The sequence below is a fragment of the Athene cunicularia genome (genome assembly GCF_003259725.1).
Source record: "Athene cunicularia isolate RWA chromosome 2 unlocalized genomic scaffold, athCun1 chr2_part1, whole genome shotgun sequence".
In the NCBI taxonomy this organism is placed as follows: Eukaryota; Metazoa; Chordata; class Aves; order Strigiformes; family Strigidae; genus Athene; species Athene cunicularia.
Window position 1 is genome coordinate 122,879,999 of NW_020799095.1, and position 13,013 is coordinate 122,893,011.

Below are 13,013 nucleotides of genomic sequence, written 5' to 3' on the forward strand. Positions count from 1 at the left end.
TGTCTAGTTCCTTGCAAATGCAAAGTAGTTGGTGCTGTGTCAGAAATGCCACTGGAAAGTGATGAGGCAATGCCCCCTTTATAAAAGTCTACTAATAAAACACGAAGAGGAATTGCTGGGAAGGAGTTGGAAAGAGCCTCTTTTACCTCGGGGTCAAACTCACATTGGTTTGGTTTTAGGGCTCTTTGCTGGGTTCCAGCAAGTCTTGGGAAAAGGACTTAGTTAAGGTTACAGGGCTCCACAAGAGCCCAGACAGGAGCACACTCCCACTGGCTAGTCGGGGAGCTGCAGTGTGGCTCTGCAAGGAGGGAAACCGCCACTTCTCACTTCAGCTCTGAGAATGCTCCAATTTATTCAGTGACCTTCTGTAACATAAAAGTTCTCCAACAGTTTTCTTTTAATCTCTGAAAGAAATAATATTCTTCTAAAGAGCGTTTTGTACTGTGGGTCACAAATGAATGCAGATAACCCACCTCCCTCAAGCTGGACACTACAAATGGAGCACTTGCTCCAGCTGACAGCACATGGACTATGGTGGTGACTCCCTTCACGACAGGCTGGCTATCCTGGACCCCATTCTGAGAAACCTCCTTCTTCCCAGCCCTGGTATCAGTAAGATGGATTACAGACTGAATACCATGTGCTTAACAGCTCTTAAATCTGCCACCAAGTGACACATCCAAAGTCCTGCCACTTTGGTATTACTAGAAACTGAGCCAAGATCTTCCAACAGCCCTGCAAATGTGCCTAGGTAGATATCCATCCCTTTCACAAAGTCTAACAGCAAAAATCTCTTCTCAAGCACTCAGAAAGGGAGATTCACAGTTTCACACTCCCATCTACAGTAGAAATAGTCAGACAGAGGAAAACCCAAATGCCTTCATTCTACAACCATTAACCACGTGAGCAGTCCTAGTCAACACACTCATTCATGGGAATAATTGCAACTCTCCTGAGAAAATCTGTAAAGCTTCAAGGGCTCAACTAGTTACAATGTTACCTGCATTTTGCTCTTAATTGTGTAATAAGACTTTTTATCAAGCTCGTAATTAAAAAAAAAAAAACAAAACAAACAACATCTGTAATTGACTGCTTAAGACTAGTTTCCTGCTACTGGGATCCAATTCCGAGCAATTTTGTTTCAGGTCTTAACTGACTGGCTCAAGGCTCTTTTGACTAATGTCTCTAAAGGGGAATTTATTGTTTGGCCCTTTGCTAGAAGTCAGTCAAAGAGGGAATCAACCAAACAGCCTTCTGTTCAGCAGATCTGATTATTTTTGTCTTACAGTTAATTCTGGACTCTGAGCATAAGACAAAAACAGTAAGAGAGACAGGAAAATGACGTATATGTCATTACTTAACAGCAAAGAAAAAAAGGTGTAAGATAGCAAGACACACTGTACTTGGCAACCTATATTCTGCTGACCCCATGTTGCATATGGAGAGAAGTATGTGAGCGAAGCTTTTAGTTTGATCGTTCAAACCCTCTTCATAACTGAACAACGAACCCTCAGCATAATCTTTCCCTATATAACCTTATGCTTGCATGAACTCTCCACGTAAGTCAGAGCAGATCATGTTGTATGATCTCATTCAGACTGTACAGTATGATGAAGTATGTCAATTAAAATGTTATTTTCAAAAGAATACAGTTTCAAGCCATGTATTGGTACTTTAGGAATGTCTTCACAATCAGAGTACAAACAATTAAAACCCAATAACAAAATGCAAGAGATGAAGCAAACACTGACCACTGAAGTAGCGCTTTCAGGATATCACAGGAAATTTCAGACTAAACTATCTCTGTTAACCAAGGGCAATGTATTTTTTTTCTTTCAGTAATCCAGAATTTGTACAGCTTTGTAAAGGTGTTTAAGGTTCTGCCATGTAACCCAACATACCACTATCCTATGTGATTTACAATTTCCCCTCTCTTCCTTTTTGGTTCTTCAGAAATCGCAAATCCTGTTTCATAACGTATAATAAATGGTTATAAAATTATACCAACACTATCATTTCAGAGAGGTAATAAAAAACGAGTGCTATAGTCAGTCTTAAAAGAGTGCACATTTTGCAGTGACATACAAACAAACACCACTTGTTTCCATAATTTAGCCCTTTGTAAGTATTGCACCTTGTCAATAAGGCTGTCTATTTTCTTTTAACACTAAAAATTACACATAGACAACATCATTTGCGGCTTAAACGCACAGTATTCCTAAAGTTTTTAGGTAAACTTCTTTATTTCCTTGCATATTCAGAGATCCTATGCCTCTGGGTGCCTGGAGGAGTGTTGAGTGTACAGGGAATACAGATGGACCTATAAATTTATGTAACATGACCTGCTTGTCATGCAATTTTTTCTGATGTGCTCAAATACATTCCTTTGAACTTGATGGCAAATAGACACCTCGTACAAACCTAAGCAATGCTTTCACATGCTGAAATGTACAGTTAAACTTGTCTTCTCACTTTCTCTTTGCAATGCAAAAAATAATTTAAAAAAGAATTCTCCAAGTTTGTCTGGTCTTCTAAATACTAGATAAATTGAGTAAAATCAGAAAAAACAGATTGTCTTACAAAGCGTGTATTTCAAACAAAGCTGTATCGGCTCTTGCCAAGGCCTGATTTCAGAAGAGAGTAAAAACATATGTACCTGACTTTAGAAACACATACAGTCTCAACAGCAAACTCTGCAAGTGAAGTTAAACCCATGCTTGAGCGCTCTGATGAATCTGAGCCTACATTTTGTTGTTGGAATACCAGTAGTTCTACCTCTGTGCAGCCATACCTGCTAACTTATAGTTTAAGTGCACCCCTTTCCTGAAAGATTTGCTGCAATTACTGTAAGAATGAATTACTACAGTTAAATACTGATACTAAAAATTCTGATGCCAGGTACTATTTACATTTTTAGTTCTTTACATTGAAGATTCTGATTTTAGTCACTTCAATATAAATGTTTGGGAATTTGCAGAATGCAGTCCCTGGACACAGGAAAAAGAGTTGACAGAAAAAATTTTTACGGACCAGAAATAACTTCTTTGTGGACAAATCAAGAAAAATTTGAGAATGTGCATGTGTATTCCTTCAAAATACTGGTTAACATGGTTCAATAAAACCCTGCGTTTACTGAAGTTGATACCTTTGCAGGTATGAAAAAGAAAAAAAAAATGGTGGTGCTATGTTTTCTTTTAATTTAATGTAGAATTAGCACTTTGTCAAGTGGAGTACTCAACACCTCCAGGATATCATGCTAACGTATTATTTTTTGCTTGCTGAAGTAATTTGGTAAGAAGTAATCCAGTTATAGACAAAGGATGCTTTGACCAAACAACTATATAAACAAGAAGCCTTTATATTTACAGTAGATCCTGAAAAGCTTTATACAAATGTCTAGATTTATACTATAATTAGGTTATGGTTCAAGCTCATTTTCTATATATCATCTAACTTTTTGTTTTCCTATTTGGAACTTCCTAAACTACAGCATTAAGTAAGACCATGTTCACTAATTAGTGCTTCCTTCTAATTTTAATAATTCAGGTAGTGACATATTGCTCTTTAAATTTTGCCTAGAATAGAAAAAAAAAATCAATTTCTTAGCCATCTTCCATTCAAATAAACCTACATCCTGCCTTACAGCCTTCTTATGTTCCCTGAGGAAATTTGTATCACCTGTCTTTTTTTAACCCTGTCTTCCCGAGGCAGTTTTTTACAAATATTTTAGTAACTTTTGTTCATCTGTCCATTACACATCATATATTAATAGCTGCAGGGTGTAATATACTGAGATAAAGACTCCAAAGTCAAACCTGATTTTTTTAAGAGGATTGGCAAATGCTAAACACTAACATTAATTTTAAAATGTTTGAGTCTATCTTTAGTATTGAATTACATCAAGAATTTGGTTTTAATCTTTAAACCCTACCTCATTAGTATAATACTGTGTATATGCCCAAGTAATAGGAAAGCTGAAACAGTATTTCTATTGCTAAATTAATTTCCCTCAAGGGTATATTAGAGCTCTCACATTCAGATTCAAACATGGAAGGAAAAAAAATTATTCGTGTTAAGATGTGTTACAAAAAAGCAGAACACTGGCTTGTTACTCAATTTATCCATTCCCTTACATTTCATCAGCTGACTGGCCAAATGAATTCTTGCAGTATGAGCAAGCAGAAGAGAAAAACATATTTTACTTTGTCATCAGAAACACACTGATTTCTGTCTTCAGGGTCTTTCTGGACTGCTATTAAAAATGGTCTGTGTAAAGCATGAAGAACATGGTTAGTGTTTTTCAGATTGAGGAATAAACTAAAAAAGTTGCAAGTGGAAGATACACATCTTCTTTAATCTTGCATTTGGATGAAAAGTGAGAGCATAGTCAACATGAAAGCACTGTAGTCTAAGATGGAAAAAACAGTTCAAGCAGGTAGTATCAACTATAGGTGTACGTTGGCTTTTTTGCGGTCTCGAAGCTTTTCAAGCTCCACACAGATGCAGACAAGGGCTGCTTACATCTAGCAGATACAGAATATATTTAAAGCCTCAGCTTGATTAATTTTTGCTCATGACTTACTCTCTAGCTATTTTGCTAAAGATGCCATAAAACTCTCCTAAACTTATACTAGAACAAACTCTATGCTGTGATGCTTTTCAACAGCCCACAGTTATACACCAGAAAAATCCTGACAAATGCAGATTGAATCCCATACTTCATACAGGTCTCAGTTCCAATACTACCACCTTACAGAAAGAGTGAATAAAGTGTAAATCTAAGACCAGGATGAGACTTTACAAATGTTTCCTTATCAAAATATTCCTAAGAAAAGGCACAGCACAACTTTCTCCAACAGATGACTGAAGTTTGAACAAACAGAAACAAGCCTCACTGGCAACCTCTTATGTTTCTGCACATGTCTAGCAAGCTTCTCATTTCATGTCCTGTTTCTGAGATGGTGTTTCAAAATATTTACAGACAGGGGAAGAAAGAAATTGCTTTGTATTGCCACACTTACATCGATTGTCCTGAATTCTCAGTAGGGCCACTCAAGCTGGTCCCAGACCATAGCAAGAAATAGAAAAGCATTCCAACTCACTGGGTCAGAATGAATGAAAAAATAGAAAAATCAGTGACAAGGACATCTGGGATACTGCATGGAGCTGGAATCCATTCTTGCATGCAGGTTCTACAAGAACTTTTGGTGAAAGCTTTGTCTCTTGTTGTGTTGCCTACCTAGTCATTATCTTAAAAAAAAATGAAGAAGGAATGAAGAAAAGTGATTTCAGTGATAGTGAATGGGTTCAAGGAATCTGCAGATCATTAGATAGCTAACATTCACAACAGGGTAATGATTTGGAAAAAGTAATTCAACAGACAGGCATTCTGCTCAGCTTATTCACACAAGCAGGGCTTACAGGTCTGACTTACAGCACAACAGATACCTGCTGGGCGACAACTGGTACTGGTTAAAAGTAAGTGTAAACCTGCAAATTGGAATGGAAGAGGGTTTTTTGCTCACTTTGCATCTTGTGTATCCTGTTACATTCGTGCAAGGCACTAGAGAATCAGGCACATTGTTTTGGGTGGAAACTGTTTTATGACTAAGATGATCCAAGTTTGTAACATCCAATAGCTTCATATAGGAGCAGGTGGAGCACAGTCACATTTTAAAAATTGCCATTAAAATTTCTCACTTCTAAAATTATCTCTTTTTCCAGATCTTTTGGAGGATGGCGTAAAGGGAAAGTGGGAAATAGCTCTGTTATAGCAAGAAAACTTCTGAAGAAAAATATTTGGGATCTATACAGTTGATCTCCACTCTGATACTGACACTGGCAGCTTCTGTTACCATCATCAACACTAATAAGTGGTTAAACCCAATAAAATAGATCCTTCCATTTTTATATCTCAGGGGGAAGTTCTGGCTCTTTACATACATGAACCCACGTCCAAATCTCTGTAGCACTTAAGAGACTGGGTGATGTGTTCAGGCTGTTCTTTCTGACTTCTCTGGGAGGTCAGAGACAATGACCTACCTCCCACAGAGAATCCGAAAATAGGGGATATGGCATGTGCCGATGATGATAAATGACCACAGCATTCAGGCTAGCTCTTCCTTGGGAAAACAAAGAAATCTGACTCTTTCAGAGAGGCCGGTACAGAAGCATGAGATGACTCGGATGCTGGGAGGACAGCAGTACAGCTTAAAGCAACACAGAAGCAAGAGACTGAAAAATGGAAGAGGTTATTCCAGATTATGATCAGTCCTGCCAGCACAGGAAAGGCTTTGCTGACATTTCTGTTCTTGCTGGGTGTGTCAGGAGGGCAGAAGGGGATCTCGGCAGGCGCCGAAGTGTTCGTGTGACATGAAGTAATCCGAGTTCAAAGCACGAAGCAACTGGTGAACGCTTCACGCGGGTCCAGGCGGCTGTGCCATCTTGCTACTGCTGGCCATGACTGAGACACGGTAACTTGAGCAGTGCCCACTTTTGAATCAAAATGCCACAGCCGTAAGATGCAAAACTGATTTAATATAAACTGCTGCTTATAGGTGGTGTAAAAATATTGGCAATTTAGCTTTGTCCTCGCAGGATTTATCAAGTCTCTTCTGTCTTCTGTTTTGTTAACACCAATTTTCTGTCCTGTTTTGATGATTTGTGGATTTTGTGCCTATATGTAATCCACATCAAATTTGTACCAGAGGGCAATCTGGTCTGGCGACAAAACCATTCTTCCGTGCAGAAATTTATAAAGAATAATCTTATTACAATAATTCGTAAAGTGCCCTCGGGCAAGGTGCTCACAATGCCATGACATTATAGAAACAATATACAATCTGATACATTATTTAAAAAAAAAAAACCTCCAAAGCAAAAAGGGAGAATATAAAAGGAGGGGAACAACAAATATATAGGCAAATACCGTCAGTCTAACAATAGTCAAATTAATTATGGAACACTTTATAATTAGTCTTGGAGTGCTTGTAAAAACGGGGGGGCAAATTGGCAGGAGTATCTTGGAAAAGTCCCAAATTGTCTAGGTTCTACCAAAGTAAATACACCATCAGCAAGCTCAGTGTTTGAAGATGAAATAACTATGAATTACTGTCAGGTATTTTAGTACAAGAAATTGAAAAAATACAACATCCAGAGAAAACCCATGACCCACATTTCACTAAGAAGAAAGTAGATAATACAGTGGCTATGTATATCCACTGACCTTTAGTGTCCTGGGTTTTATATTTATAAAGAAAACAATCTTTCTCCTCCATGATGATCCTAGATTTTATATATATATATGAAAAAAACTATGTGATATATATTAAGATATATATCTATTACATAGTTCTATAAATATATATATAAAACCTCATACACACATATGTGTATATATTTCAGGGTTTTAACAGATTCCAGAATCTATTTTTCTTTTTTTTTTTTCCCTAAATGATTCAGAGAATACAATCGGGCAAAAAGTCAATTAACTGCGTGCATGCAAGTGTATCTTGCCACTTGTGCATGTAAATTACACAATTTGTAAACAACTGCAGAAATGGCATGCTCAAATTAGGCATCTGATTGCCCAATTAACTTGTTCAAAGAAAATCAGATGATAACCTTCGGTAACTTGTATTATAAATTTTACTTCTCAGTACTACTTTACTGAATTCGTAACGTATATTCTAAACAACTGCATTGTTATTTTGTGCTTTTCTACAGGCATAAGCAGTGACGCACGTTTAATAAAGCTATCAAAGTAAACTCTGGACCAGATTTTAGAAAGCTGTTTAGATACCTATTTCAGTGAGAATAAGCCAGTTTAGACAAATAAAAAAAGAAAAGATCTAGTCTAATTTCAAACGGTATGAAAAAAATAAATCCAGGAATATGTGGGCCTCCATGCTTCTCTTAATAGGCAAAATTTTGCTTCTATGTCTTTGATTTTTTTAAGGTGTCTTGTTTTCTTTATCAGGCAAGTATTGTTTAACCGGATACATTCATATCCTAGTAAATCCTTACTTTATTTTTGCATTGAAATAATTGTTAATTAATGGTAATTTCATACAAGTTGAGACAGAACACCAGCTTGCCACATTCTGGTGTATACTTTCTAATGGACAGAGAAACTGAAGTACCCAAATTTATTCAAAGTAGAGAAACTTGTTAATTCGTATATCAAATGAGTTAAGAAATGGACTTTTACCATAAATATGTTGCTCCTTTGCTGTTGTACTTCTTTTTCTGAGATGATGTTGTGGAAAGGGAGTATTTTCTTTCCTCTACCAATTTTTTGCGTCAAATAAATCTTAGCAACTTTAATAGGGGGAAAAAAAAAAAAAAAAAAGCTGAGCAAACCATTATCTTAACAACAATCTCTCAAATAAGAGATAAAGAAGCAAGAGCAGAACTGCTGGGCTGGATCGTGTCCCTGAATAGGTATGACATATAATCCTAGTGGCTGCATTTACCAGTCCTTTACAGGCCTCCTGCAGCAACAGACATGCTGGTCCAACTCTTCATCCTCCCTTGGAAACAGGAGAGCGGTAAGAAAAGCTACTGGACCCCCATTATATTCTTATAGGTTTCAATCAAGCATCACTGGATTTCTTCCCTCAACTTGTTGTGACAATATCTGCTGGTGACTTTCCTTTGCCGCTTTTCTTCCTCTAGAGGATCAAAATCCAATTGGTACTTAAATTACTTTGTTCCACTCCACTGGTCTGTGCCTGGTTTAAAAATCTTCCAGGAGCACTGCTTGTCCTTCTTGCAAATTCAGACTTTGCTTTTCTCCTATAAACAAACAAATGAAAATCCCAACTCCTCCCCACATCCCCTTTCCAAAAATATAATATAATCATGATCATTTGTATCAGGAGAAATATAATATAATCATGATCATTCATAGCAGGAGAATTACTTAGCAGTCTCCAGTCTTAGTACAGCTTTTGTTGAGAAAATTGTAGCTTATACAACTCTGAAGTGTTTATTAGAAAGCTTTCAAAAAGAGATCTTCATTTCAGGAAAAGAAAAATTGTTCAGTTTAGCAAAAACAGACATTCACAGCACAGAGACTGAAATGGCTAAAAATGATCCTAAGGAGCAAGTAGCTCACAGAGTTAGCAAAAAAATTAATTTTTTCCTTTCTTTTACAGAAAAACACTAATAGCTGCTCTGGTTTCCATACTTAATAAGACAGTATTTTGTTGTATGTTCTTGGTTTTGCTTTTTTTTTTTTCTCTATTGCTCCACACAGGTTTGATTAGTGCTTCTCCTTGGCTACAAGTGCTTCACTTTGAAATACAAAGCTCTTTTAAAAGAAAAAAACACCCCAAAAAACCAAAACCCCCAACACCACATCACTGGAGGGAAAATGGGAAGTGATACAGTGCAGCGGCAGCAATCTGGTTCTGCTGTTGTCCTCCCCCATCCCCAAATCCTCTGCATAATTTCAATCTTTAGTCGATGAACCTTTGGCAGGCCTTCTTCCATCGGCAGGCAGTACACCACATATCTCTGTTCTCCATCCCATAGACCTTCCGACACTTTTTCCCCTCCCCTCTAGGCTTCCTGTCAGAGAGAAAGGGAAGCTTGTTAAGGAGATGCTTTTGTAGCTTTGCTTTATCACCCTAAGATCAGGACAACAGTCTCAAAAGAGTGCAGCAGGCAGAGAACCCCCAGCGTTTCAAAGGCATTTGGGATGTTTTCGAGTTAACTGAGAGCTGGCAAAGCAGAAATACATACGGCCATGACTCCACAGCTCTGAGGGAGCGTATTTCTCCTCTCCTGGCTCCTACAGTCTCTGCAGCAGCTGCTGAGCCTGCTCCTCTGCTCCAGCCAGCAAACCTGAGCAGCAAAGCTGCAACAAGTAACCCAAGGTTTGCTATAGCAGGGCCATCTGTCCTGGCATCTTTAAATCAAAGAACTGTACAGACAGAATTGTTTAATACCTGTATTACATGCTGCATGGCACACATGGGAACTGTCTGGTGATTCCCCTCTAGCATACCTATATGTTTTTTGATTACTGCACATTCATTAATGCGCACAATCCATAAATTGGGAAGATACTAAGTTTGGTTTGTAGCATATGCAATGATCTGAGAGTCATAAAGAAAATGAAAAGCATAAAATAGTCCTTTTGTCTCGTTTTAGGGTACAGTCACTTTAGGACTGTGAGAAATAAGGAGTTTCTTTACTGTAATAAATTTAGTGTCATAGTTTGATTTTTTAACGTAATTTTTGGAACACTTTTAAAGCAGATTCTGGTGAAACATCAGCTTTAATGGAAATGAATGTAGCTTGTGTCTAGGAAGAAAAGGTATAAAAAAACCTTTGCTTTGGTCTAATTTATTCTAACATAAGGTTTCTTATAATTCAGTTGAAGCCAAATGCCCATATGGACTGAATGGTGATGAACACACAAGACAATCCAGCCTTCAGGGAAAAAACAAAGCCACGTAATAGCGTTCAGGATGCTTCACTGGAGCAGTGAACCTGGGCAGCATTGCTTTACAGGACAATTTAGACTGGCAATTTAGAACTCCAGACATGCCTGCCATAAGGCCTGCAGTTTTGCCTCGCAGTCTGCCTTTTCCATTTTGCAACAACTCACTTTTGCCCTGAACTTTACCTTTGATGGTAATTAAAAGCAAAATAGGTCCAGAATGTTTACTCTGAAGTGTTCTAGTAAGAAACTGCCTGACAACTGCAATCACGGTTGGTGGTGTGTTTTTGCTGTTTCTTTGGCCACTGACATCTTATTTACTCAATGCCCTCCAGGTTCTGAGGCTGCTGGTCTGTCAGCAGGAGCTAATGGTCCCATACCTCAAGCCAAACGCTACTCTAGGCGGTGATGAAAGAACTGTGTGGGACTGTTTCTGCTCTCCACTCCCTGCAGGACGATTATGAGTTGGTGAGACCTGTCAATACAGACAAAAATGCTGCTTATGAAGAACATACACATATGAATGCAGTATATACAACAATTTTCCCAGAAAACGCAATTCATGATGAACGGTGGCAAGGATACCCAGGAAAGGTTGTTATATAACATACACCATAAGGAAGTTGTAGGTCTGTTTAGAAAGATGACCATTTAGCATTAGATACATTATATTAGCTCAATTCTGTTTCCCTGTACTTCCAGTCATCCAAACAGGGCAAACCAGAATACAGAGCAGCATCACTGTGGGTTTTAGGAAATACAGAAGATACATTCATTCTTATTTAAGAACTCTGAAGAGCTCTTATGAAAACTTTCTCCAATTTAAGCAGAAAAAAATAACTGGAAAAATAAACTCTGGCCTGTGCTGAGATCAATACTAATAACCCCCTGTGAAATAAAGGGATTTCATATGTTGCTCCCGTCTGTGACTTGGCATTCTGTGGAGAGACAGCCTTGGAGAAGGGGGTTTGCTGCAGGGCAGTTATGATGAGGCCCTCAAGGTTTTAATGGGAGTGCAAGGCAGCCCTTCTGATCAAGGCTGCTAACAAGATGTACTGGATTATTCCCTGTATTCTGCACTGTAAACCTTCTCAGTAGGTGTCCTCCTTTGTGAACGTTCCTAAGTGAAGGGTGTAGTTTGGTCTTATGAGACTTTACAAATAAATCTCCTATATCAGCCTGGGGGTTGACAACATTATTTGAGTAATCACATGGCATAAAGCCTGGCTTTAAATAATTCCTAAATTACTTACTCCTGGGGTCTTATTTTGCTGCTGAGTAAAGGCCACAACCACTTTACATCTGAAACACCAAAAAAAATTTATGAAGACTTATTTTTTGTTATGTACAGAATGTAGCAAGCTTCATTTGGGCATCTGGTGCACAGAGTCACTAACTCCTGCAGCCAGAACTGCAGATATTGTCACAGCTCCCCGCATTGCTATGACTCTTCACTCCTGCCCTTTTGAAGTCTCATAATACCTGCAAGAATAGGAATCGACCTGACTTAAAGAGAGTTACTGAATGGGCTTTGATTTTTGATATAAAGTCTATTTTATAGGTACTCCACAGTAGCAAAAAACCAATACCTGTAATGGAGTGCAGACACTCTTTCAACTTTTACTCTTGGCTGGTAACTACAGAAATTGCTGATTTAACTGCATGTGCAGCTCACACTCTGAACAAGTTTAGAGCATTACTGATACATGAAATATATCTCCAAAACTTGTAAGAAACTTCCTCTCTCTGCTTGCTTACCTTAAGTCATGTTTTATACATCCAGAAACCACACTAGCTCCTTCCATCCTATCACTCAGGAATATTGAGGGCAGCTTATTGTCTACTACTTTTTTTTCTTATCTTTTATCAACCACCTCTCTTGTTTTACCCAAGAATGACTGAAACACTGAAGACAAAATGCAAAGCAATAATACTTTTCTAGTCTTTGGCATTTAACACACTCTACATGGTTTTCCAGTCATTGCCAGCAACCAGAGATCTCCAGTCAATTCTGCTAGGGTACTTAAACATTTTAAAAACCTTTTTTTTTGTATCTACCACTGTTAAGCGATACTCAACATATTCCTTGGTTATTACTGAACAAAAAAGTACTTTGATAGCCTCCTATGTTATAAGCAACTATCCTGATTGCTTCCAAATACAGAACAGGCTTGAGCAGTAATTGCAGCGCACAGACTGCATCTCCCCTCACATTCTCCAGAGAGTGTCTCTGCATGATGGTTTCCATGGATTGGCATACCAAGGCAGCTAAAACGCACTGAAGTTGAGCTTTAGTGTATTTTGATACGCTTTGTAGCAGGTCTAAACAATACCAGTTAGCTGTACTCCTCTGTAGGCGACACTAAGAGCAGATTAAGAGGAGGACATGAGAAGGCAATCCTTGCCCTCAGAGGCTTTTCACATTTGAAGTGTTGCCTAACACAGACAATTAATGTGAAACAACAGTGTTTGTTTGAAGCAAGGACCTGGAGTTTCCAGTTACATCTCGTGGGGGAAACTGTGGTTACAGAGAAGATTTGTGATCTGTAAACACCAGATTATC

General features: G+C 38.2%; 1 protein-coding gene across 1 annotated transcript in view; it reads right to left on the reverse strand.

Annotated features, from left to right (window-relative positions):
• Nucleotides 1-9,212: 9,212 nt before the first annotated feature.
• ZNF704 (zinc finger protein 704) overlaps nt 9,213-13,013 on the reverse strand; it is a 69,333-nt gene continuing 65,532 nt past the window's right edge. Inside the window, exons 7-8 of the mRNA XM_026843547.1 lie at nt 10,831-10,925; nt 9,213-9,573 (exon numbers count right to left, since the gene is read on the reverse strand). Of these exons, the coding sequence (XP_026699348.1) occupies nt 9,462-9,573; nt 10,831-10,925 (207 nt within the window). The 3' untranslated portion in view covers nt 9,213-9,461. The remainder of the gene's footprint in view (nt 9,574-10,830; nt 10,926-13,013) is intronic.